Source organism: Apus apus, chromosome 1 (assembly GCF_020740795.1).
Source record: "Apus apus isolate bApuApu2 chromosome 1, bApuApu2.pri.cur, whole genome shotgun sequence".
In the NCBI taxonomy this organism is placed as follows: Eukaryota; Metazoa; Chordata; class Aves; order Apodiformes; family Apodidae; genus Apus; species Apus apus.
This window is the reverse complement of record NC_067282.1, coordinates 51,565,662-51,593,653: the sequence shown is the minus strand read 5'-3', so window position 1 is coordinate 51,593,653 and position 27,992 is coordinate 51,565,662. Positions and strand designations below refer to the sequence as shown.

At 38.6% G+C, this 27,992-nt stretch overlaps 1 protein-coding gene across 1 annotated transcript; it reads right to left on the bottom strand.

Annotated features, from left to right (window-relative positions):
- GPR180 (G protein-coupled receptor 180) lies at positions 1-27,898 on the bottom strand. Its single transcript, XM_051608354.1, has 9 exons — positions 27,739-27,898; positions 23,338-23,496; positions 19,949-20,143; positions 16,429-16,609; positions 16,191-16,240; positions 12,516-12,673; positions 6,062-6,253; positions 5,629-5,706; positions 1-4,009 (listed from the first exon to the last, which is right to left on the bottom strand). The coding sequence occupies exons 1-9, from the start codon at positions 27,890-27,892 to the stop codon at positions 3,851-3,853; spliced, it is 1,326 nt and encodes a 441-aa protein (XP_051464314.1). The 5' UTR covers positions 27,893-27,898; the 3' UTR covers positions 1-3,850.
- Between the last annotated feature and the right edge of the window lie 94 nt (positions 27,899-27,992).

Sequence of the window (27,992 nt, the reverse complement as noted above, 5' to 3'; positions counted from 1 at the left end):
TTTGGCCAGCCCAATAAACCTTTATTGTATTCTCTAAAAAGTATCAACTAGAGGCAAAATATTGCAGGGAATAAACTAGAGCCAAATCAAATTAAATACTCTTCCAGTTCTGTAAAGGATCAAGATGCAAACAAAAAGACTTGGATTTTTCCACGGCTCTCCATTGGCACAAGAACCAGAAAGGAATATTCATTAGGTCTGACTATAAATGTTTCTCTTGTGTGGGAGGTCTTAGTATAGTAATATGTATTAGAAACTTGATATTTTTCCAATCAAGCCTTTCCACGTCTATTTACAAATATTTAATTGTAAATACTCATCTTCCTATCTGAAGCATTTTAAATAAGTGTACAAAAAACACATTCTACACAGAAGGGGAGTGAATAGCTTAGGGGACTTGTGTTTCAGCCTCTTCATCGCTGGTCAGGAGCATTGCAAGATGATCTCTCCTCACAGCTTGTGGGGGGTCTCATAGATTGAGTCAGTGATCTCACCCTTATTTCTCCTGAACTGGGATCCTACCCCACAACCAATAAATTATAATTGATGCAAACTGGCATCTGTGCCAGTAGAAAAGGCAACAGCTGGCAACGAGATGCCCTCTCACACACAAAAGTGTATTACTTCAGAGCACAACCGACTTCAATTTGCAGTCATGGCAATATACACTTCGCTTTCCTGACCACCAAAATGTAGGGACAACAGAACTGGTGAACTCTGTAACTGCAACTTCCTTTAAGACAGAACCTTATAATGCACAGAATCTCACAAGTGAGATGTCGCCAGTTGATCCCAACTAAAGAGTGCTCTCCACCAGTCAGGAGTGGCAATGCTGCCTTCAGGGAGAACATGGGGCAGCCCTCTCAGCAGCCAGGCAGCAGGGAGCCAGGAGCTGCTGCACCTCTCCCCAGGAATTAATTCCCAGGGTACATGGCAGCACTGACACACCAGGGCTATGGGTGAAGCAAAGGAGTGCCTTTGACCACTGCTCTCATCTAATGCAGAGCTGACATAGGGTGCCTCATGACTTCCTCAGATGTATGCATCAAACCAGGACAGCAAGAGCCCCAGTTTGTAACAGAAAACATTTTTTATTTTTGTGACAGAAAGCACATTTTAGAAAAAGAGGATAAAGTTTTCCAGTCAGGACACACTGATCAAAGACAACTGAAAGTAAGCTGGAAACTATTCTTTTGAGATGAGGTTATGAAACGAAACTGATAAAATATGTAACTCTGTGGGTAAGTGTGAAAAAAGCAAGGTCTTCTCAGCTGGCCTCACAGAACATGTAAGTTAGAACGAAGAGATAGGCTTTCACGTACTCCAACAACTCTTCAGGCATAATCCAGAGGCAGTAAGCTTCAAGCTGGAGTACAGGCAAGTATGAAGCTTTGTAAATTAGTCATACTTGAAGACTCTCCCCAGATATATCCTGTACCCAATTAACTAACATCCTGAATACTACTGCAGTCGTACTGACCTACTGCTATAATACACATTAATGATTTGATAATGTAAAATTGGTGAGTGTTCGTTATGAAAGAATGCTAATAGACCTGGGCAGAAATGCATGTCCTTTGTGCCACTTACCATGAGAAAGTGACACTCAATTGCTACAGTTACCGTAATAGCAAAATTAAAAATTTTCAAATAGCTGGATCTGATGCCAAACTAAAAGAGGATAATGTTAGCTGTTGACTTACAGGGCAATCTGGAAAAGCTTAAGAGACAACATCTTAAGCCTCATATTTACACTCAGATGACCTATGAATTGTTGTAGGGTATATTTATAAGGTGAAATTAAGATACCATTTACCTTAATACTGACAGATTGAAGTCAGAGGGAAGTAGGAAAATACTTCTGGAGAATAAAACTCAAAGAGTGTCTCTTCTGAAAGCCACAAACAGCTTCTTTTTTTTTTTTTTTTTTTTTTTTTTGCATAGATTGAAAGTTTTATCATGACAAATCATAAACTGTAAAGTAGTTCTTGTGTCTATTCAAAAATTCTGTTTCATGCGTGAATTTCATGTCTTACACATGAGGACAGATAGAACTTTTCTATGGCATTATTGGAGACTTATCAAAAACAGGATGCTTTTTTCCTGAGAAGATGAAAAGTACAGAGATAAGCAGGGAAATAAAGACTGCAGTTTTAACCAATAATATTTTTGTGTGGTTATCAGAGGAATGTAATAATTAATCTTTTAATCGTTCTGAAGATTGTGTGAAATCATAGTATCTCATCTTTTCCAGCCTCAACCTGCCATTCTTGATCTGAATTACAAACAATAAGAAAGGAGATGATTTAATGAGCAACTTTGTCATGTTGCCATTTTGCCTTAGTCAAAGGCAAATGTCGAATTTTGCCTCTAAAGTAAAGTGGAATAGACTTATGTTTCAAACTATGCTCGCAACTGAGGCAAATGTGAATGGAAAAGTTAGGGTTATTTTAAAGCTAGAACCCCAGTGTCTTCACATGTTCACAGAGACATAACTAAATACACACTGTTAAGAAGAAACAGACATTCATTTACTAGAAAATAAAATCCATGTTGTGAATAAATGAAAGTGTATGAAAAGAAGCCTAAAATTTGACAAATGCTAAACTAAATAAAAAATGAAAGCTTTCAGTCACAATGGTAATAGGTATGTTCTTATCATGGAGGAAAAAAAATCAAACACCTCAGCATGATTTAATAATAATAAATAGGCACTTCAATAAAGTATATATTTACACTGGCTTTCTGAATGCTAGGGCATCACAAAGTAGTATGGCTTTATTACAATGGATGGAAAATGGCAACTACTTAGAACCCAGTGCCAACATGGATTATAACAAATCCAGTGAGTATTTTGTTTTTCAATTATTCATAGAAAATTTAATCCTGATTAAGTATCCTTGGGCAGGAATTCATGGGTAGTTGATGACTGAAACCAACATTTATTTGAAATGCTTCTGTTAATTTAATCTGTGTATATGGCTTAATTATGATTGAATCCTCAATGTAACAGAAATGAATTATATCAGGATTAAAATTCTAGTACCACATCACCCATTCCATTTTCTTTGCCTTTTTTTTTTCTTTAAAAGATATGAGCCTGCTGTTTTAATTACCTTTATGTTGCTATGTCTTCTATGCCTCAAATACTGTTTAGACCTTCATTACTGGATGAAATTTTTAGTTACATTAAAAAAAAAAGGCAGATATAAACCCTATTTTCATTCCCATTAAATCTGTAACCAGTATGAGTATTAGTTGCAAAAAAGGCTCTTCTTTTACACCAAAAATAAATAAAAGTTTCTTGCAATCAGTTGTGGACATTTTACATGTGTTTCTAGAGGATCCTCCCTCTTTTGTTTCCCCTTATTTTATACTTATATATAAAACGCATTTTCTCTAAAGCATGAAAATACAAGAACTTGTACTCATTGCTACGCATTACACCAATTTCACAACTGGCCTATTTCAGACTTGTTTGAGCTTGTAGATGCTTTAAGAACTGCATTTTATAAGACTTCAAACCTAGTGTTGATATAAAGTAAGGACATTTTTTGTGGCTGTGAATGGGAAAGAAAAGGGTCACTGTACTTTTCTGTGATACAGCTCAGTATCACATGCTACACATAAACAATACTTACAAAATTATTCAAATTATGGATTTTTCCGCTCCACGATATCTTTAACAGATTAAGCTAGGGACCTTGTCCAACCAAAGGCCTGTGAAGTGCTCTGATATTATCACTCAGTTTTCCAGTAAAACCAATGTATCACACACCTGTGACTAAAATATCTGTATATTTAGTTCATTATTGCACAATTATTACATAATGTATTATTCCTAAACATCTCAGAAGTGATGCCGATTTTTATGTCCAGAAGATACTGTTAGTGGCAATGTCACTGATGAGAGTGAAGATACTTCCCAGTATAGACTATGAGACAGAAAAAGTCTGTAGAGGATAACCATGGAGATACACTGACAGAGGATAACACCTATGGTAATAATCTAGAGGCAAAAAAGAGAAAAGGAAAAAGTAAGTGAAAAAAACCCAACACCAAACAACGCAAAATAAACTTCTATCAGCATATTGTGCAAGTGCTTGAGGTTTAACTTTAAACCTGCAGTTCCAAAAGATTTGAACATGAATCTCAAGTCCAGGAATCAGACTCTCACACCTGGGTGTTTTTAAATCAGTAGATAGCTCTGGGCAAGTCACAGAACCCTTCCGGCGGTCTCTGTTCTGGGGAATTTCAGACTTGCAATTCACCACCCATGCAGTTTCACAAGCAGAGGTGATGTTTAGATATTGTATTCTTACAACAAACAGAGGGGGGAGAAAAAAAAAAGAAAGGCAGCCTGAAAACACTTTGCACTAGTAAAATCATGGAGCTGTGAGGATAGTGATTTATCAGTCTCACTTAGCCAGGTCTCTTTTCAGTGCTCTTAATCTGTAAAAGATGTATAAGGCAGTTTTTATCAAACACATGAAGGTAACTACTGTTTCTGAGAAGCATGTTTATGAGAGAGTCTTTCAAAACAGATGTTTTTTCTTAAACAAACTGATCATGCATTTCTTCATTATATTGAAATGAATCTGAAGAAGGAAACACACCTAAATTAACACTGTGTAGGAAGTGCAGCTGCCCATAATGGTTAAACTTGAGCAAATGCAAGTGCAGAGCAATTGTCATCTCCCTTCAGTAAGCTGAAGATATAAAAGTATTGCAAAAAGTTCCTTTACTGATACTATCTCTAGAAATTCTCCTCCTGCCTGGATGATGTTTTCGTCAAGCAACAAAAAAAGCTCTCTTCATTAGTTCTTCTAGAGCATCCTTTATGTATTTATTTTTAAATCAAATGTGGAATTTAATTTACTCTGTATTTTTAGTGGAACCTTTTCCTTTCCCTTACATATCCTCTACACAAATAGAAGCTCAATTTCCAAAAATGCACAGATTATTATAACCATAAAGAAAAGTAGCAAACTCTGTCCTGGAATGAGGTTGCAAATCACCTGAGCATAGTAGTGCACTTTACCTGAACAAGGTAGGCTCCACACATGAGTTCTCTAGTTCCTAATATATTTAAGCAACTGAGAAACCCAGTGAGTCCACCTTTGCTTTTAACTGTCTAGAGCTTACCAACCAAACTACATATTTGGACAGATTTCTCAATCTAAAGAATACAGCTCAGCTACTCCTTCCCTGACCTATTTAGCCACATAAAGCTTTTAAAGGATTAAGACTAAAAAGCAAACAACAACAAAAAAATTCACTGATTTATCTTTCTACTAGCTTTGTTAAAAGAATCCCAAGGTGTTTTTAATTAAAAAACAAACAAGCAAACAATAAAACAAAACACCCCCTCCACATTTTACTTTGACTCAACAGTTCTCTCCCCCCACCCTTAACCTAGGAATGATTACCCTTAGATGATTCAAACCCTGTATGCCTTTGTAAAATATGACTCATGTTAGCATCAATGAGAGCTGTGTGACTAAGACTTTTCAAGTTGCTTTGGGGTTATAAGATTAACAGCCTAAGAGCATGAGTTTGCTAACAAACACTGAACATGAAGAACAACTACTATTCAAATTCCATCTCTTTTATCTTGCCTGTACATACCTTTTCTCTTTGATATTCTCTGAATATTATAGAAATGGTTGCAAGACATGGGTGGCACAAAAACCAGAGAATGCAGGCCTGAAAGAGAAGATGAGTATAAGTTATAAAATTACTACATGCCAGTTTAGAAGAAAGAGATGACAGTTAGAGGAACTGCATTTACATTTCTGTCTATTTTATGAACCCATTGTTTAATTTTCAATCAACAGAATGAAAACCACACAATGAAAGGTGGGATTTCTGTTTAAAAAAGCTCTATACTCCTTGTCAAATTAAAATGACTATTCTGACTATGATGACGGTGCAATTTAATCAAATCAGACACGTAAGCATTAGCTTTCTTAGGAAGGAGAAGAGTTTAGTGCTTCAGTCAACTGCATGCCACAATTATATTTACAGCAGACAGGATTAGTTTCCTTGATGTAACCCATACTTTGGCAAAGGTGATATAGAATTCCCTTTTCAGCGTGCTTCTCTCCACTGTGATGATCTGGTAAAGCCCAGCAGCCAGTGACAAAGCTAGGCAAACTCTGAGGCCAATAAGCAGTCCACTTGCTAAGCCACGGTGTGAATGGTAGCTGTGGTGATTTGTGTCTTCAAACTGCTCCCAAATTAATAAAAAGCTCTGTAAAGGAAAAGAACAGCAAAGGACATTTAGAATAAACAAAGCTGGGCTAAACCTCAGTTAATCTTCCCATCACCAATTAAATTATTCGCACAACTGGTCATGCTCTGCTCATGACCGCCATGTTATACAAAACACCTCAGCCTCTACTGCTTTTTGGCTCTACCTGTTACTCCAAATGCAACTGGCAGGAGCAAAGTCTCACTTTTTGCATTTTATAACTTTCAGAAAGTTTGACAAGTTATCCTCTAATTTGGATAGAAGGAATGTGGCACCTTAGCATAAGATCCAAAATAACAATCCAGCTAAACAGTCGGCCTACTCAGCAGGAAGCCCACTAAAATGGTTCCACAGAGCTACAGGGAGTTGTCTCCTTCCACTTGGGATCCACAACCTGTAAAGCTTGTTTCAAAGGCAGGCGACTACGCCTTTCCTTTCCAAATCCTAACAGGATTCACTTTTCTTTTTAAAGATGGGGAAGTAAGAGGGTGGTGCTGATGCCCCTTTTATACAATAGCCTAAAGGCACAAGCATTCACCCAAGTTGAACTTGGATCTCCCACAATTCCCTTCTTTGCCTAAAGGATATCCAGCTCGCATCTCCCACCTCCTTGGAGAGTGCCCCAACTGCCAGGCTATAGGCTGTTCTTGGGTGGGCCACTCTCCACCCCTTCTATTGAAGTTTTGCCATTGTGAAGAAAAGAATTCAACATTAGCTAGGTCAGAAACTGTGAGTGAGCCTGACTCTGCAACCAACCGGCTTGGAAATCTCCTAGGGTCTAGGAAAGCGAGAATTACAGGTTCCAAACGATGTTCCAACATCTGGACAACTTTTCTAGTCAGCAGAGAGATAAATAAATTAAAAACAGAAATCCTCCTTAACTCTCAGCATGGTACCCGTTTGCTGCAGCATGCAGTTTTGTAGAGGCACTGTGAGAAAGAATATTGATTGACTCTCTTAAGGAAAAACACTCAGAAGTGTCTAGTTTCTGAATCTTGGTTAGGTAGGAGGCAGGCGCCTCGTTGCATAAAAATTTGGTCTTGCTGAGGAATACCTTTTTAAGACTTTGGGAATATTAATGTTATAAATTAGAATACCCATAAAGTTTAGACTCTCTCAGCATCATGTAGCAGCTGAATGACATTTAAAGACTGTACTAGAATCTAGTCCACCTACTGCACACATCTACCTTACACTCAGCTTTCAGGTGTCTAATGAAGCAGGCTTTCTGAAGAAAGGTAGGCAAATCTGATTTATGAGTGAGGCAGCTTGCCTTCAGAAGCAGACATTATATGCCTCAGTTTAGAAATCTAAATTAATTCCTTTCTGAACACATTCAAAGGTGCTCTCACTGCATTCACTACATAAAGACAAAAAGGTTACTGAAATTATTTTTTTTAAACTGTGTAATCCACCTGCGCCTTCCAAAGGTGGGTGTCCTTGAGTCTCCTCAGTTGAGAAGAGGATCTTTTTAGCTTAGAATATCCTTAATGAGTGCTCTCTCACTTTTCCCCTCCCTTACCTTGGCCATGATACAGCAAGCATGACTTCTGTCATTTCAGTCACTCAACTACATGGATGGAAAATGGAAGGATGGGAGAGGGACTGACATGAAGCATGCACCTCTTAAACATCACTTACTACTAGTAAACAATCTGACCAACAGGATTCAAACGTACCCACCATAACACTCCATTTCTGGGTAACTCCAAGCAAATATCTTCAAATTATCAAATTACTTGGCTGAGAATTCTGTCAAAGAGTAAGACTGAAATAAGACAGTGTTTGGTAACGTTGTGTCTGTATCACTTGTTTTGTCATGAAATTAGTATTACCACAGAAGTTGTTTCAGTCCAGCCAGAAGTGCCTATGCAACAAACAAAGGTCCTACTAGTTTAAAAATCACTGCAGTCTTGTACAGTGCATTTTCCTCTTTGACATTTACATCTCGGAACAGCCAAAGTATTTAACTTCCCTAGACTGGGCAGACACTGAGAATATTTAAAAGCCCCTTAATCTGTGAATAGAATCTTCCTGACCAAAGCATGGGGGGGAATACAGGCTGATGGAGATGGAACTGTGATACTGCTTTAGGAAGGAACTGTAGGTAGATCCTAGGGATAGCTTACCCTAAAAGAACACGGCTCACAAAGGTTTCAATTTTCCTTAAACTACACCAATAGTAACAGCAACAAAGGAAGCCACTTTCATGAGAAGATGACGAAGAGCTGGAATAAAGGAATCATGAGAACAAAGTTCAAATCCTCATGAGAAAATAGTGTCTGACAGCAGGGTATGCTCAGGACTAGCCTTTTAAAGAGCGTAAACTGTGTAAATACACAAATCTGTTCATCAAAGACTACGTGTAGTGACAGCAGTGTAAGATCAGAGAAGTCCAGCTTCCTTCAGTTTCATTAGACTAATCCAGAATAAGCAGAAGGCAGAGGCATTAGAGGCAGAGATGGAATTGCCAGTGCAACACTGGAAAGTCAGACAAGGTGAGTATGTGTCACTGTTCTTAAGATGAGCTGGGACTGTTCTCACTCACCAGAGAGAATCTGTAATCCTATAAGGAGATCCTCTTAAAAGACAAATCTGTGCTATGGAGTCTTTCTAGGTTACCATGGATTAAGCAATCTCTTCTCAATGAAGGAAGAGTTTTCATAGACAAGCATGATCTTGAAGTCAAAATCTCCTTGGCTGATTACCCCTAAGAAATTAAGGTAAATAAGCCCTGAAGCCCCTTACCTTGACCACAGAGAAGCAGTACTGACTCATTCAGCTGCAGTATCAGGAACAAGCTGAAAAAACACCCAGACACCAACATGCTGAAGTAGATACCTGAGACGTTTATTTTTTGGCAGTTAGCAGAACTATGCTTGAGCTCTGAGAAGAAATTGAGGGGATATCCTAATTTTTATCCAGAAGAACAACCCTGCTTAGGCTGTAGACAAAAGAACTGGAAGAGCTAGATAGTTGAAGAGATGACTTGCACTAGCTATGTTGAACATTAAAGTCAGGACTGTTTCTTCATAAAATAAAGGAGAAAGACCATCTCCTTGTTTATCTAATACACTGTTTGAAATACTTGACTTCACCTGCACATCCTTCTGACCTATCTTGGTTCACAGTGGACACCAACCACGGTCCAGTACTAGACTTCCTGTTCAAATGCTAGAAGAATGTTTGCCATGGACATTATCCTGATGTACCAGATACACAAGCTGAACCTCCACAACCATACAATGACAAACCAGACACTCTTCTTTTCTGTCATGAGGAAACAATTCTAGTAGATCCCCTCCTTCCCTTTATAATGCCAACAATGACTTTATGGCAAGCAAAGATAACCTATCAATCTCCAGTAAAGGCAGGTTCTCATGGGACAGATCATCTTTCAGAGGCAAAGAGAAGAGGGAAGCAAAAAGGAAATTAAAAGTAGCAGCAAGGCAAAGTGGATTAACTAGCTGCTTCCAAATGTATCTCGTACTTGGGTATCTGATGTCATGCATCATATGACACTTGGGTACTTGGGTATCATATGATGTTAGTAAGAAATAGTAAGAAACAGGTCAGAGGCAGAGCTCATCCTGAGCACATCTTTGAGGTGTACCTAAGAACCTCTGTGAAGTGTGATGTCTAATGCAGTAAGATTCTGTGTCATCTTGGTCAGGTTCAAAGCGATCAGCCATCTAAAATCATCACCTCCACTTCAATCAGCCCTAAAAACAGAAAGTCTATTTGATGGGAAAGGCCTACAATCAATAATGTTTTGAACAAGGCTTGTGTCTCAGCAGCAGGAAGTGGAATCTTTAATTAATACAGAGTGGCCTGGGAACCTTTTGTTCTGAGGCTGAAATCAAGAACAAGTTATGGCAAAGGGAGATGCTAAATGGCAGACTTGTCCCTCCTTTGAGATGCTACCTCTTTGCAGCCGCAAAGACCACAAGAGATTTGCTTACTAGCAGGCTGTGTCCACCCCACACTGATGGTAACCTGTAACACAGCCCAGAAAATTGCTGGTGATTCTGAAAGAACAAAAAGGAAGAATCCATAGCAACAGTACAAAGAGCAGAAAAAGCCCTGAAAATTTGCTGAGTAATTTGAACGAGTAGCAGGCAAACAAGGTCAGATAGTTTGCCAGTCAAAACTGCAGTTAAGTTGAAGAATAACATGTTTTCCCAGGCTGTCTGCTTGTTTTGACTTTCTGGAAGATGAGATGAAGACAAGTGGTGCCGAACGTCAATAAAACTAACATGGTTCAATCTCTATCTACAGTGTTAGGGTAATGCATATGGTTTCCAGCATGCTCCACAGCAAATTATCAGCACATCTGATTATCCATGTAAGTCCGTCCAACCTCCTACATTGGAGGAAGTTGGCTCTTCCATAAAACTCTGGGAAAGAGTAGGATGGAAAGGAGGTAATTCTAGGGTTTTAATCATTAAAAGAGCTTGCTGATTGCCATTACAGCAGGTCCAACACCCATGTCAATATACAAAGAGCAGCAAACAACAGACTAATCCAGAGAACAAAGTCTAAAGCTCACCACCTTTGATGGAGGCAATATGGTACGGGTCCTGCTCCCCTGAACTCAACAGCCACAGTCTGTATTAAGAAGAAATCTGGCAGAAGGTATATTTTGTGCGTACTGACCCATGCATTGGAAAACATTCTCTCCAAAAGGGACACGGATACACATGGTGTCAGGGAATTTTTGCTGGAGACAGCAAACACTGAGATGGGGGTGCAAAATCACCCAGGCAATGACATACTCTCATATCGTATTCAGTCCCTGCAAGTCTCCCGCCAAACATGACATTCCAAATGGTATGAGGAGGGAAGATGTGACAGAGCTGTGCCTTCATGGTGAAAAGATAGCCAACTTTGTGTCAATGCCCCAGTAGTGCTCAAAGAAACAACACAGATGTGTAATGGACCAGTACTGGGGGAAGCAGCATGTATGTATTTTACTTGCCCCAATTTTTACCACAAGTAACAACTAAAAAAAGATCAAGCTGATGATACTGAGCGTCCTTTCTTTGTATAGTAAGAAGGAAATAACAATAAAAAACTTTCCAGTCTCAAGTGACAGAGTACTAACACACCCATGTATATGTAAGTGGAGAAGCACAAATAAAATAAAATAAAATACCTTAGAAGTCTTCTCTACTACCAGCATGTAAAACTTCTGGTGCTACATGGGTGTCAAAGTAAGGTGTAATAAACCTATCTTTAAATTCCAACAGCCCCATTGACCTTAATAGCCTTTGGTTTATCTTCTTAATTAGCAAGAAATGTCAGCTTCCAGCTATCCTTAATGTTTTAGCAGTCCACTTATTTAGTTTGTAGGCAGCACTAATTACAGATACAACTCAAATGGCACAAAATCTTCAGCATAATCTCTTCCTCATTACTGTCTGCAGTTTCCCTTTGCTCTTCTCTTTTTCAATGGCTTTCAGATACTCTTGTCTTTATGCTGTGATTTAAAAAAATTTGTTTACAAAAGGCACCACCAGGGCTGTATGATCTCCATTACAATTTACTTTTAAGTTACTGGTTTAGTTGACTTTCTAATTTATACTAATGGAAAATATTTGAATTACATTATGTGTCAGACCATTTGTATATTTGCAAGACCAATCCTGCATATGAAACTTTCAAGAATTCCCTTAAATTGATTGAAAAGACCATTAGGCATCCTATTTGAGTGATTCTAAGAGGACACAGGACTTCAATTTTTTTTGGTGACAGAAAGAATTTCTCATAGCACCTTTTCTTGACTTTCCTCTTATGCTGCTTGTCATCACCCCCAACAATGCAGTTCACAACTCCTCAGCTGTACTGATGACAACAGCTATTTATAGGACCACATTATAAATCAGATCAGTAATCAGACCAGTAAAATGACTCTGCTAAAGTATCTTACCCCCCCCTCCACCCCCAATCTAGATCATTCCACTGATCTGGTTTACATTATAATGCTATGAAAAATTGGCACAACCAGGAGTTTGGAAAACTGTGGGAACTTCTTAAGTGGTTTTGCTGCTGAACAAAAACATACTGTAGAGCTACACCTTGAATTGTTAAAGTAAAGAGAAGGTGTTGTTAACTATTAGACATACTGAGTGCACATTATGCTGTGGGCTTTTTTCCAGTCTTGATACTCCCTCCCTCATAAAACATTGAAATTAGTTGGTTCGCAAATCATGCTTAATAGTAAATGTGTATTTCAATATAAGAATGACTATAAAATACAAACCTGTGTAACAACAACTACTACAGCAATCCCAGTAGACATTGGAGTGGAATCCCATTGAAGAGGTCTGCTGTGAGATTTCTTCATTCTGCCTATTGTCCAACCCATACACAGACTCAACAATAAAAACAGCATTTGTATCTGTGAGACTATGTCACACACTATTGTAAACAGAAGAAAAATAAACACAGAGTCACAACAGAAATAAAAAGTTTTTTCTAAAGCAAAGAGAAATGTTCTGTATACCCACAAATAAAGAATGGACACTTATGCCTCTGTAACACCTTTAGTCATAATTTTGATGGTAGTTTGAGTAGCTGAGGTTGCTTTGGCACAAAATATGGGTATTTCATGTAGTTTCCAGTGGCCAAGGAGATCACTATCAGCTTGCCTCTAGTTATGCTGCAGTTCTGCAACAACATGGGCACAGTGCCACATCCTTCCAAATCCCACTCTTGTGTCAAAGAAGTCTGGGCTCAGGAATCCATCTGCATAAATACACTTATAAACACTAAAGAACTAAAATCATATGTATGTTAATCATGTTGCAAATATGAAACATGATGAAATAAACTCCTTTCTCTGCTCTGAAAAACTTTTGTTCAAAAATCAGATAGTTCCATTGTACTCTAAATTAATTGCACTTTGTCTTTGGGATGCAGTAGCTTGCAATAGAAAGCACAAATATTTAGGACAAATTCCACTCTCAGATCTTTAAAGGAGAAAATATAATGAATAACCCTGACACAAACTTCACTTAGAGCAACAACTTGTCTGTATTTCATTTTATGAAATGCAAACTACCTTTGCCTCATTTTGCTATGGCCATTTTTTTGGCCGTTTTTGGGAGCAATTAACACATACTCCATAAAGTTACATTCTTAATCAGCATCTCAAACCTGTGTTTGAAGCTGTGTCTGAACAAAGAAAACTTCAAGCTAGAATATATTCAAGCCTTTACTAGTTAGCCTTTCTGAAACACTACTGACAGTAGAAAGAACTGAAGATTTCTTTCTGGGTGATTGTTAGCTTGAGACTTGGTAAGTTTTTAACTGAAACTTGATCGAACAATTTTTGAGTTGGTGTTTGGACTTGAGAGGAAACTGGCTCATTGTACTGGTGTAGCAGTGATGGGCAAGAGAAATTGATTCTTATGTAAATTGCAAATTTGGTTCACAAACTAGAGCTTGGGCACTACATACAACACAACAGTGCTTTATTTTTCCACCTTAGTATTTTAGTTAAATTAAATTTGTTCCTTATTTGTAATTATCACACTATCAAGTACAAGAAAAATCTTTGTTTCACAAAATAAAACTAGTATTTTTATACAACTGGACTGTATTATAAAAGATAAACGTACTTCCATATTTACTAAAAATGTAACAGAAAATGTTACCACTGTGCAGAAATTGATATGTACACAAGTGTGTCAAATGAAGATCGCTATTTCCCTGACACTCAGCAATATTAGCAAAGTAAACCAGACTTCAACATATGATTCCTGGAATACATTTGGTATTCTGAGAGTTTATATGCTTAAATGATTCTTAATGTATTCAGACACCTTTGCTGTTTAAGAAATGTCAAGAGCTTTCAATAAATACAAACTTACTAATTCTTTAACAAAATTAACTGACGCTGATTTTGGGCAAAATAATATTGGAATTATTCTACAATGCTATCTATGGAGACAGTACTCGCTAGAAAAAATTGTTACATGAACTCAAGGCATGCCAAACCAGCGTCACAAATCCAAAATAGAGAAATGACTGAACAAATCTGGATGTTCTAGAGAGCATTTTATTTTCTGTCACTCCTTAAGATAATCTGAGCTATAAGTTATAGCTAGACATCGTATCTCAGTCACATCTTGGATATAGATATTGCTCTGCTTCAGTGTGGCAACAGTTCAAGTGGATTCTCAGACAACATGGTCTAAGACAAAAATTCAGTACCAGCTTTAATCCTTGACATCTCATATACCTCGTCAGAAAGTAAGAATGCTGACAGAAAGTGCTAAAATTACAATAATCCCAAGATATATAGGGTGAGCATGAAGTCACATGCTATGTAGCTGATACCACATTTGTCTGAGATAATCACAATTAATCTTTTCTGGCTATTCAACAAGCATAATCATATCGACTTTTCATGTTTCAATCTTATAGAAAATTAAAAGATCACTATTTGTGATGCTTTTGAGTGCCAGCATTATTTGTGTGAATTATGTAGTTAACTCTGGTGATAAATTGGACAAAGGGTCAGGTCTTTATATATGGTAAAGACTAAATAACGGTAGGAAAAAGAGTAATTGGTGGGGCTAGTATCTGAACAAATTTCTAGAAAGAAATTCTGGCTCCGCTAAAGTCAACAGATATTTTAACATTCACTTTTAACTCAGATTTTTGTTCTGATACAGGAAAAACAGTAGCACCTTCTACCTTCACACTATACTACTTGCTATCAGCCATTCTTCAGAATTATAATTGACACCGCAGCTTTCCATATTTCTATTACTTCTGCTCTTTTACTGTTTTAGGAACCATGAATCTTAAAAACAGTAGGAACAGGAAACTCTCTTTGTTGTTTATCCAAAAAATACCAATGCATTCTTAATAACCTTTGCTTTAAGCAAATAAAAGTAGGCTCTTCACTGTAATCCAAACACAGAAAATATAATGGGCAGCTATAGCTCGGCAGTCAACACTGGCTTTCTCACTGTGGAGCAGTTACGTCACCTACATGACTACCTCTGTATTCTCTATCTAATTTCATTTCAGGAGACAAGAGGGAACATTTAATAACACAGTTGCTGGGGAGGCTCTAAGGAGCTGCTAACTCAAATGTTTGAAACAAGAAAGAGGCAATTACTGTGGTGCCAAGTGCCATCAAGAGGCTGTTAATTCCAACTGCAAGCTTCTAAATGAACTGTAGGAAGGCAAATACTTTTCTATATAGGCTGTTACTCTCCAACACTATCTCACTAGCAAAGTACTGTTTTCTTGTGATGCTTCAAGCGAATGTATTTGCTTAGAAAGAACACCCAAATGCTTCAAATGTGAACTTTAGAAAACAACAACAAAGTTTAACCGCGAAGAATCCAGCAGGAGTAAATAAGTGCATTTTGGGAAGGGGTGTTATAGGAATTCAGTTCCAGGGAGAACTCAGAATATCTATACAGAGTGGAGAAAAATGCTTTGTTAACATCAGTTCTTTTAAGAAACACTTTTGCATGACTGTAATCGTATAACTCGTGTTGTAAAACCTTTTAATTAAAATCAACATTAAATTTGCTAGGGAAATTACTCATTCTATAAAATATGATCAAGTTTCCTAAAAAGCTTTGCTATTCTAGATCATGCAAGCTCTGCAAAAATCTTCAATGTACTGAAACACTTCTTCACATGATAGGCATGTATTTAAGTGTTTGTAGATGGAATCTTCAGACAAGAAAATATTTTTTAAAATTACAAGATTGTGATATTGTTTAGAATTTTAAATGAAGTTATTTTCAACATTCAGAATAAAACTTGTTTTTCAGAACAGCAACTTTTAGTATTCAAAATCCAGTGATATAGTCCAAGATCATAATATAGTCCAACAACAGTATTTGCTAATGTATTATACAGATTAATGCCCTGGAATATGTAAGGAACAGTAGATAAGCATACTCACATTCTGCAAGACTTCCCATGAAAGGTGCTCCTATTCCATCTCTAGAATAACTGATAAAAGAATAGAATATGATATTTTTAAGTGACTGAGTTTTAAAACGTGTTTTAAAAGTACATTTAGGCAATGAACTAGTTCTTGAAAGTCAGTCCTTTGTCACAATCACCACAGGAAACATCATGTACTGATCTTTAAAATACAATGCTCTTTTAAGACTGAAAACAAAAATAAGCAAAGATACCTTGAGAAATGCAGGTAGTTGGCAAAAGCTGAACCAGCCTGCAACACTAATGCAATTGTCAACACCTTTAGTACAGTATGCATAGGTCCACGCTTCTTAATTGTTTGCCATAAGGACTGTGCATATATGCATGCAGTGATGAAGTATGCTAAGACAAGCAGGAAAAAGAATTCATGTAATCCTGTGAAAAAAAAAAGAAATACAGCTTAGTTTTTATAAAGAAATGTTGCTACTAGCAGTAAATAACTAAAACAAAATATTGCTGGGAAAGACTTAGTAACTGTCACCCAAAAGCCGTAGTACAGCTAAAATGAGTAAATCCTAGCCTATTTTATCCAAGAAAGTATATGAATTTTTTCAGAGTTCGTTATTGTTTAAGCTGACAAAATATTTTTTATCCAACAACACCTTTTCTGAGTGTAGGAGAGATTCTGTTCAAACAGAAATAGCTTTGCTGCAATGACTGAAATAGTATAAAGTGGCATACAGTTTCTTGATAAACAGAAAATAACAATAGTCTGTAATTTTATCAGAAAAATATTTATTAACTTACTAATTTTTAGCTTTTTTTTTTTCTTTTTTTTCTGAATTAGATTTTAAAGGCATGACCTGAGATGAGTGAAACTCAGAACAGATGTCTGTGTAATTTATTTACCATTGGGTGTCACTCTTCCCCCACACAAAATAATCCAAGGTACTTGGTTGAATGAGACAGAAAAAAAGCAGGAAGAAAAACAGCAAAGAGAAAAATATAAAGTTCACAGAGTGGATTTTTTTGCACCAGTCTGAAAAAAAATCCCAAAATTTTGGATACTGTTTATAAAATAGAAGTCCTGTATTTTTCAGTCTAGCAAAAATGTTTTCCTGAAGACCTGGAAAGCTCTTCTATTTTCGAGAAACTTTGGAACCTATATGAGCACCCAAAAGGTCAAAGCCAGTGAACTATAAACAGAAGTGGGTAAACACAAATTTATCACCAAAAAAATATGCTTTTCTTCTCCAGCCTTCCTTGAAACCAAGCGGTGCCCACAGAATCAGATTCTGAACGGTGTTTTACCTCCAGCATCAAAAAACTTCAACCAGCTCCACCCAGAGATTACAAAGGGAGCAATTATACACATTTTGGTATCTAAGTTGAAAAACATTGGAACTGGATTTCTGCTAGCTGATAGTTCTACAGCTTCTATGGCTAAAATTAATCAAGCTTGCACAACCATACAGTGAAAGGGGAGAAAAAGAGCGCAAGATAAATACAAATTTCAGGCTCACTCTGCTTCTCTTATATATTTATACAAAAGAATCATTTACAACTGACAAAAATATGTTTTAGATCAAATCCCTTATTCTTTTCACTCTTTATGTGCTTCAAAAGACACACACTGAAGTAGGAAAGGATTTTGTAGAGAAATTAGTTCTCACCATGACGAGTGAGTATACATGGAAAACTTTTTAGGAAAATCAACTAGCTTTTAATAAACACTAAAACATAAATGACAGAAAGCTCCTTCTAATCAAAGATAGATTATGGATGGTTGGTTTGAAACCAAAATTATTTAAGAGGAAGCTGCACTGAAATACAACTATAAAAAAAACAGAAGGGTAGTTTTCAACCTGTCTTTGTTATGTTTCTTGACTTTCACGTAACCTAGAGTTGACAGAGAAAATAAAACATATGTACCTTAATTTGAAATACCTAACTTTAGTGATCTTCAAAATGCTGTCTACCTGCTCAGCTGCCCTTAGAAATCCTACATTCTACTAGTACCCTGTGTTCTGTAGAAGCCCTACCATGTAAAATGACAAAATAATACTTTCTAGGGATCAGAAGCCAGGTCCCCTTTTCTCTCAGGGCAAATACCTTAATCACAAGGTTACAGTACTTCACTGTACTTTCTTTATAAACCATTTAATTTTGAGATCTGTGTCAGGACACTAGTTACTACAGAGAAGGGTGATCTAATTAGAACCATCTGAAACTATTTAGTTGTTAGCTGTCTTAAATGCAAGAACCAGGAAATAAAGCTTTTATGTCCTAATGTTCTATGCTGCACATCTCTATGGAAAAAGGACAAAAAAAATTCCCCAAAGACGCATTTTAAAAAAAAAGAGAGAGAAGAAATCCTCATCAGTTCTTTGAAAGTAGCCTCAGCACTAACTTCAGGATTCGTGGCAGTGTTGCAGGTTTTAATTCTGAATAAACACAGGTGTTCCACTGCAACTGTGGAAAACATGGCATGTATAGCTCATCTTGTTTTCTACTTCTTAGATCTAAATACGGGCATCCAAAACATTTATACACTTCCTTGCTCAGCATGCAAGCTGTTAAGAGGTCTGCTTCCAAGTGCCAATAGTCTTCCCACAACATTAATATGCCTCTCTAGGACCTCTGCACACCACTTTTAAGGGCCACATGATATTGTATAGCTGCTTTGCCCCTCGATTTAGCAAAACAATGCTACTCCTGCCTTCCGAGAAGAAATAAATTAACCTAGAACTCACTTCTGGATAAAAAATTCACCAAACAAAAACTGCCAAAAAAGTATGCAGCACAATTAAGTAGTTAAAGAGACAGGTAGGTCAACTTAAAAGCCTTGAAAAACAGATTAATAACAGTGCTACTTTCTTACAGATTCTGCTAAATGTTTCAGTGAGCATTCTCTTCAAAAAGGGAGCTGCCTTTGATTCCTCTATATCCCCTAAGACCAAGAATGACAGCAGGGTACAGGATTCTTAGCATAGCAATTAGGCTCATTCTGGATATGTAGGTTAAATCAGTATATGAAGGTGGCCTAAGCCTACTGGGCTCTTCCTTTACAGCAGACCTCTGTTAGTGATATGATGAGGGCTTCCAGAGCAGTGAAGCTAAGAACTGCAATGAAGCACACACTAGGTTATTTTAGATTGTCCAAAGCATACAGTTTTTATGTAGGCATTTCTTCAGCTGCTGTCTTGAGTCACTTTTTAAAGTTTTTCTTTGCAGGTTTGAAGACTTAAAATTGTACTTCTTAAATAAAATTAGGACTGAAATATCGCAAGTAATCCATGGCCTGTGACTATGATACTTAGGAAGACCTAAGCCCTAAACTGAAATTGTATTGGCAAAATGTTATATTGTGCATGTAGTCATGTTGCACAGAATAAAATTTTACACAGCTAAGGAATTTAAAAAAATTAAAGAAGCAAATTCTTTAAAATCAGGGAGTAAATTCACATTTAAGCAGAAGCTTCCAATTTCAACAGGGTAAAAATACCTAATAGTAAATATGTTAATACTCTCTTTCCTTGTGCATCTATGCTTCCAGTTAGGCAAGTTTTGGAAAGTCAGTCTAGAGAAAGGGAAGGATTTTTCTGTACTGCCAGAAAAAGAATTAAATGTTACTCTCTGTGAGAAAGTAGCATCTGAAATATAAGAAACTCTGCTATCCATTCCCCAGTGCCACACTTTTCTAAGCATGGTAAGCACCGATTTGTTTGGATGACCAATTTCCTTAACTTACAAATTTTAAGAAAAAAATCTTACCAGACTCCCCTGCGCTAAAGTGATCTAATGGATTCCCTTCTGCATCTGGGTTTAGTAAGACCATTTCAAACTGAATATCCTCGGATTCAGAATAATTCTCCTCGCAGGTAAACTTGTCTACATAAAACACATACCATGTTTCCGGATAAGGAATCTGGGACACTGTCAGATTTTGCTCTGTGTGGTTCACAGTCACTTTGGAAGAAAACAAACAAACAAAAAAAGGGAGTAAATACTCGGTTAGTTTGTTTTTAGAAAACTCATCTCCGACTGAAGATAAAATTTAAATCCATGTCAGGATATACAGGTTATAAATTACACCCAATACAAAACAGTCTTTGTTTGGAAAGCTAGCCATTACACCAGAGGCCAGACTTCTATCCTTGCCTTTTCTTTCAGAAAGGTGCAGGCAAGCACTGGTGCGGATACATACCACATTCCATTTCTCAGCTCCTGGGTTCGCTGGGAGAGCTCCCTTCTGCCAGAAGCCAGTAACTGCAACTGTTTCCTACACTTACCACATTTCCATCCTCTAGTAGGTAGTGATGGTACTAGCTATTTTGTATTAGCCAACAGATACTGCTGCAGTATGAAAAATACCTTAATGAAATTTATTCTACTCTATTTTCAACGGCATTAAGAGCACTGAAGAGATTTATAAATAGTGTGCATGCTTTCAAAGTGCAACTTATCTCTTACAGGATCTTCCCCAAACTGTAACAGACTGAATTTCAATCGGCAGCTAAGAGTAGAGACCACTGTCTAACAAAACTGCATCTTTCAAATCAGATTACATTTAAAACCAACTATGTAAGAGATTGAAGTTTAATCTGCTCATTGATCATATCGCTGATTTTCCTAAAAGCAACTATTAAGAAGTCACAATTTCTCCAAAATAAACAGTTGCTGAAAATGAAATATGTGGCTTCTCATCTTTGGGTGAAACTGCAAGAATTGTAGGTACTGTTACACTGATTACTGAACTTGAGCGCTAATCAGCTCAATTGTAAATGAAAGCCATCTCTGTAGAAGTAACAATATAATGACTGATCGTAGATTAATTCACCTTCTTAGTTTCAGATGACAATGACTAAGAATGAGGAAAGAGACAAAAAAATCATAAACATTCTACAAAACAAAATTTTTCTGTTTTTTATGCAAAGGCCTTTCTAAATGAAAAGGCTGCAAACATACATATAAAACAATCCCTAGCAAACTCATCCCTAAATATTTTGTAGACAAAATTTAGAACCTATTTATAACTTGAAGCCTATATGAAAAATACTTACGTAATTTAAACAAATTTGTTGCAACTTCAGGAAGTTTTTTTCTCTTCTCTGATGGCATAAACTGATCAATACTAGGATTCAGGAAGAAAAGTGTGATGTATCTCTTTGCAGCAACTGCCATGAAGCTCGAATTTGGATAACACATGAACCAGAAGAGTGTTCTGATACAGACAATTTGTCTTGTGTAGCTAATGGTAAACATGTATTCCACTCTGGAGCTACATATCTTATCAATCAAACATACAAAGTGAAACAGCTCCCTTAAAAAATCCTGAGATTTTAAAAAACTTACAGTGCTTAATCCAAACGAAAGGCAAGCTGCAGCTGACAGGGGTGGCTCTACTCTTCATCTGTACTCTCAGCTGTGTTCTTAAACACTGTTATTTGCACCAACACTAAGGATCATGCAGAGCATGTTTAATCAGTTTTCCACCAACTCCACAAGCTAACTCACAGGAAATGTAGTAAGATAAAAATGTAGTTGATTTTGCCCATGATCAGCAAACGGATCCAACTCACCTTGCGGTCACATGATTCCTAAACACGGCAGAGAACAGTGAGTACATTGCTGTGACAGACAGACTGACTGCTAGTCATTTCAACAGCAATTCATGTCCAGCTCAGATCAAATATAAGGGAACTACATCCTTAGAAGTGACATCTGTGTAAGATTTAATTATGACAATGTTCCAGGAGATCAGTTAGTTACTCTAGGGATTCTAGCTAAATGCTAGAAAATGCTACATTCACTTAAAATATGTTTGAATGAAGTTTCCAATACTGATTTAATTTCTTAAAGGAAAATGTATGCTTTAAGTAGGTTTTGTAATATTGTGATCAGTAAGTGGTGCAAAACTGATTATTTCAATACGTTTGTCATCCAGTTACACATCTGAATGCTTCAACGTTTTACTGTTCTTTCAAATTTAGATGGATACTCGAGTTAAGCTTTATCCTGATTAGCTCATCTTTGATACTCTATTAAAAATTTCTAACTTGTTTTCTACATTAAAGTGTGACAGGTTTGTGCTATCATGAAAATGACAATATCCTTTTATTTTTGTTCTCCTGTCTTTGAAAAATGCCATTCCATGGAATTGGAGAACAGGAGTTTCCTGACAAGTGATAAATGTTCCTCCCTAAACAAAACACAATACGGTAACCCGTATATTTTGTACTGGAATAACTATCACCTCAAATATTAAAAAACTTTGAATAGGAGATTCAGTGATGAATACCAAATTACAAAATTAAAGGGTAAGAAAACATGAAATGATAATGCAGGCAAGTTATAAAGTAAGGCCGCATACTGCAGATTAATTTTTGCAACTGAACTTACAGACAGGGAAGAAAAAAAAACGTGCTAATGATTATGATATTGTGAAAAAAGAAAAAGAAAAAAAGGGTAGAGAAAAAAAGGTTTTCAGGTACAAAATTATCTTTTAACTGGGCTCCATACTTCCACCTTAGAAGAATTAACATCATAAGTTTTGAGGTAACTGCAGCAGGTTGCATCAGTTTGCCTCTAATTTATTTTCATTCCACTGCAATAAAGTCACAATTCAAACTGTTCATTTGACTGTCTCAAACATTTACATCGTCTAAGTTCTTCCATTGCACCTTACAGTGGTATTTTTTGTAAATTCTTTCACATACCTGACAACCTTTTTTATGGAAAAGTTTGAGATTAAAAAAAAACAAAAGAAAAATGAGTTTTATTCCAAGGAGAGTTACAGAAAGTCTCTCTACTGAATGAGTAAATGAAAACTTCTGCAAAATGTGCATCTTTTGAGTCGTGAACAAGTGAGAGCATGAGACTAGAATCGTTTTGTCTGCTTTCATTAAAATAATTATTTGTCGAGGATTGTTCCTTTTCCAGCAGTATACTAAATCATAACTTGCAAACAAAGTCTTCTGAAGTAATGCAAACAAAGAAATTACATTTCCTTGTAATAATTTTTAATTACAGAAGACCAAAGTCCTGCTTTTACTTCAGTTGATGCAAAGTCCAAATTCACTGAAATGAATACTATAAACAAACAGATAAAGTTTTAAATACACAGGTAACTTAATTTGTAAAGGAGAAAAGTAGTAACTCACTTGTCAGCTGAGCTTTGGAGAACTTCTCTGTACAGCTGTGATCTTGGACAGTGTTCTGCAGCTTCTGCCATTCTGGTGCTTGAAACAGGTGAAGTCTAGCTTCTTTTGTCACAGCTACTGCTACATTCTTGATTCTGACACACAGAACAGCATGATCACCTTGATATTTAAAAAATAAAATCAACTACTCTGCCTTTATGTCAGTTGCAAACAAAAAGCTAGCATGGCATACATTTTTGATAAATAGCGACAGTAAAGCTTCATTTTATTTCTTAAAATTTTACCTCTACTTTCCATTAAGTCTTTGCATCCACTCAGAAACAATTTCTGTACAACTCATTAACACAATACTGCATGACAATTCTCCATGAGGGTACTTAAACAAACCTTCACCATAACTCAAATGCCATTAACCTTTTCTACTACAAACAGCTTTCCCTCCTGCCTTTTTTTTTTTTAACAGACTTCAAGGTAGCCTTTTTTTCCTTCCTCTCACCCCAAATTTTATTTTTTCAAGTTCAAGTAAAGACAGTGCCTTTATCAGATAGTTTCAGTAACTGGTTCAAAGTCTAGTGTTTTGTGACCTTTGTAGCCCAATTATGAGCATCACAGGGTAGCTCCTAAGTCTAATATCAGAAGAATTTATGTAAATATACCTTCATGTTATGGACTAAAGCTAAAATACTGAATTATAGATGACATAGGCCAAATTGATACAAAGAAAATCAAACTTCGAAAGTGTTACTCTATTGTGTCAGTCTACCTATAGGCAGCATCCTGACATAGGAAAATATTTTCGTAATTTTAGAACTAGTTCACCTGACACAATTTATCTTGTCTGGGTATTGACAAGAGGCTGAATATGAGCCAGCAGTGTGCCCAGGTGGCCAAGAAAGCCAGTGGCATCCTGGCTTGTATTAGAAATAGTGTGACAAGCAGAGTAGAGAGGTGATTGTCCCCCTGTACTCAGCACTGGTGAGGCCACACCTGGAGTACTGCGTCCTGTTTTGGGCAACTCAATTCAAGAGAGAAATCGAGGTGCTGGAGCGAGTACAGAGGAGGGCAATGAAGCTGGTGAAGGGCCTAGAGAATAAATCTTATGAAGAACGCTTGAAGGAGCTGGAACACTTAGTTTGAGGAAGAGGAGGCTGAGGGGAGACCTCATCAGTCTCTACAACTACCTGAAAGGTCATTGTAGAGAGGTTGGTGCTGGTCTCTTCTTACAGGTAATTAGCAACAGAACAAGAGGGAATGGCTTCAAGCTGCAACAGGGGAGGTTTAGACTGGACATTAGGAAAAAAATTTTCACAGAAAGACTGATCAGACACTGGAATAGGCTGCCCAGGGAGGTGGTGGAGTCACCATCCCTGGATGTGTTTATGAGTTGTTTGGATGTGGCGTTGGTGGATATGGTTTAGGGGAGAACTTTGTAGAGTAGGGATGATGGTTGGATTTGGTGATCCCAAGGGTTTTTTCCAAACTGAATAGTGCTATGATTCTATGATAACCCCCAAAGTTATTTGGATGAATTATTTCATTATATATTGCCATAGACTTCTTTAACAGCATCCTACATTAAAAGACAGGATTTAATGGAGAAGAAAAATCACTCAGTACTGCAAGAACACATATTCATTCAAATTTAAGCAAGCTTTGTATGTTTTTAAAACTATCAGAGCAATCTCCTTTCCCACCTAACCTAAGCACCAGTTAGATGTGAGTCAAGACTGCTTCCAGCTTCAAATGAGACTTTGCAAGGAAGGTTTGCCTTATCAGAGCCAGCCGCAGGATAGTGGCCCTGCAATAAAACCTCAAAAAGGTGATCTGTAAAATGCTATATGAACTACAGTTTACCTAAGTTCAAAAATATTTTGAAAAATTAACTGATGGTTCTAAAAAAAGCCCATATGGCTTCACTAAAACCCCAAACTACGTACAGTTGTGGGTCATCATGCAGAAAGAAGAATGTTTCTAAGGAAACAGTGGGACCTAGACAGGTTAGTTGAGTGGGCCAAGGTTAATTATATGGGGTTCAAAAAGGCCAAGTGCTGGGTCCTGCACTTGCGTCATAATAACCCCATGGTTAGCTATAGACTTGGTGATGTGTGGTTGGAAAGCAACAGGTTGGAAAAGGACCTGGACGTATTGACTGACAGCTAACTAGGTACCAGCCAGCAGTGCACACAGGTGGCTAAGAAGGCCAATAGCATCCTGGCTTGTATGAGCAACACTGGGGCCAGCAGGAATAGGGAGGTGATCGTCCCCCTGTATTCAGTGCTGGTGAGGCCTCACCTTGAGTATTGTGTTCAGTTCTGTGCTCCTCACTGTAAGAAGGACATAGAAGTGCTGGAGCATGTCCAGAACAGGGCAATGAAGCTTGTGAAGGGCCTAGAGCATAAGCCCTATGAGGGGCCGCTGAGGGAGCTGGGGTTGTTTAGTCTGGAGAAGAGGAGGCTGAGGGGAGACTTCATTGCTCCCTGCAACTACCTGAAAGGAGGTTGGAGTGATGAAGGGGACAGCCTCTTCTCTCTGGTGACACATGATAGGACCAGAGGGAATGGATGCAAGCTGTGCCAGGCAGATTTAGGTTAGGTATTAGGAAGCATTTTTTCACTGAAAGGTTTGTCAGGCATTGGAATAGATTGCCCAGGGAAGTGGTGGAGTCACCATCTCTGGATGCATTTGAATGGCATGTGGACCTGGTGCTCAGGGACATGGTTTAGTGCTGAGCTTGCGGCATTAGCTCTAGGGCTGGACTGGATGATCTTGGAGGTCTCTTCCAGCCAGGGACATTCTGTGATTCTGTGAAATATGCAACATTGAATTGTAGAATAAATTACATCTGAACACCTAAATGACTGATCTTGAATCTTAATGTTCTTTTCTCAGATTTAAGCAGTGCACTTTTTTCTTTAGATCTTTTAAGAGTGCTTCTACAATTATCTTCTAGGACAGTGATAATGAACTGCTTTCAAGTCACTCCACTAGTTATCCCTTCCCTATTTTCTCTCATTCAGCGTTTGAAGGTCACATAACAACTCTTCTTGGTTTATGTCACATTCTCCTTCATCCCATTAGATTTTTTTCTTACAAACATTTTTGTTTTCCTCTCACACTACTCCTTCAGTCTGGGAGGAAGCCTGTGTACATATCATCTTTGTGGTTGTCTTTTGAAGCATTTCACAGAACTCTTCTGCTATGAAGCTAACTAAGAAAATAGTCTAAGCTTCCGAAATGCTGAGCATACAGGAAAACCATGCTGACCAGCACTACCCCCTTGTACATGGCACTCACCATGCTTGCATATTTCGGTAGCAAGGAGAGTTACTTCATCATAGAATCATAGAATAGCTTGAGTTGGAAGGGGCCTTAATGGTCATCTAGTGCTCTGCTTGGGCAGGGGCACCTCCCACTAGACCAGGTTGCTCAAAGCCCCATCCAACCTGCCCTTGAACACTTCCAAGGAGGGGGCAGCCACAGCTTCCCTCAACTACCTGCTCCAGTGCCTCACCACCCTCACACTAAATAGTTTCTTCCTAATCTCTAACCTAAATCTCCCCTCCTCCAGTTTTAAACCACTACCTCTTGTTCTCTCACTACAAGCCCTTGTAAAAAGCTCCTCCCCAGCTTTCCTGTAGGCCCCCTGAGATACTGGAAGGCCACTATAAGGTATCCCCAGAGCCTTCTCTTCTCCAGGATGAACCACCCCAACTCTCAGTCTGTCTTTGTAAATTTCCAACCTGTATTTCTGCAGTGGCCATTCTAACAGGATTATACGCTATTCCTGGGCTTCTTAAATGTCAGGAATTATTACGAACAGGAAGTTACTAACAGAGGAAAGACACTGGGAATAGTCAGGTGGGAATTTACGTTCTGATGCACGGTGACACTAAAAACACCCAGTGATGTGAAACAGAGACATGCAACATAGAGCATCGCTCTCATTCACTGCAGTTCCGGGAAAGAAGAGATGCAGGTGAGACTTAGAACGTCTCTCCTCTCCCAGATGCTCCTGCCACGTCAGGCTGTGGGACGCGAAGGCAGGAACGCCACTCAGGACCCACAGCAGCACTTCGCCGTTCTCTGGCAGACCCGCTTACGTGTGGCACGACGGCCCTGCTGCCAACTGCAGCTTCCACCGCCTCTACACAACCGCGCCTCGGTGCAGCGGGGCCCCGAACCCCCCTGGGCCGGCGCAGCGCCTCAGCCCCGCGGGGCACAGCCCGGGCTGCCCCGCCCCGCCCCTCAGGCCGCCGCCCCAACGGCCGCCCCGCGCGCCGCCCGGAGGCGCTCAACAGCTTCTCGCCCCCCCGCCCCCCGCTCCCGCCCCAGGCCGGGGGGGGGGGCAGGGGCGGCCGGGCCGCGCAGCCGCTCCTCCTCTCCCTCACCCCGGGCACCCACCGTGGAACTGGAAGCGCGCCACGGGCCGCCACGGCTCCCGTCGGGCGGCGGCGTTGGCGAAGCCGCCCCGCAGCGTCTTGCCGCCGGCGCCGCACCAGCGGGCGGCACAGCACAGCAGCCACAGCAGCCGCCGCAGCAGCAGCCGCCACCGCATCCTCGGGACCCGCCGCCCGCCCCTCCTCTCCCCTCCGCCCCCCACGCTCCCCCGCCGCCTGCGCTGACACCCACCCCCCCCGCCGGGTCACGTGACTCCC

What these genes read in the sequence shown, in the direction of transcription:
- GPR180 (XM_051608354.1), bottom strand. Translation starts at nt 27,892, where the DNA reads ATGCGGTGGCGGCTGCTGCTGCGGCGGCTGCTGTGGCTGCTGTGCTGT. An exon ending in CATGGGAAGTCTTGCAGAAT is followed by an intron (nt 12,674 to 16,190) that starts GTGAGTATGCTT and finishes TGTTTACAATAG; the next exon opens with TGTGTGACATAGTCTCACAG. An exon ending in TCTATATCACCTTTGCCAAA is followed by an intron (nt 5,707 to 6,061) that starts GTATGGGTTACA and finishes CTTCTCTTTCAG; the next exon opens with GCCTGCATTCTCTGGTTTTT.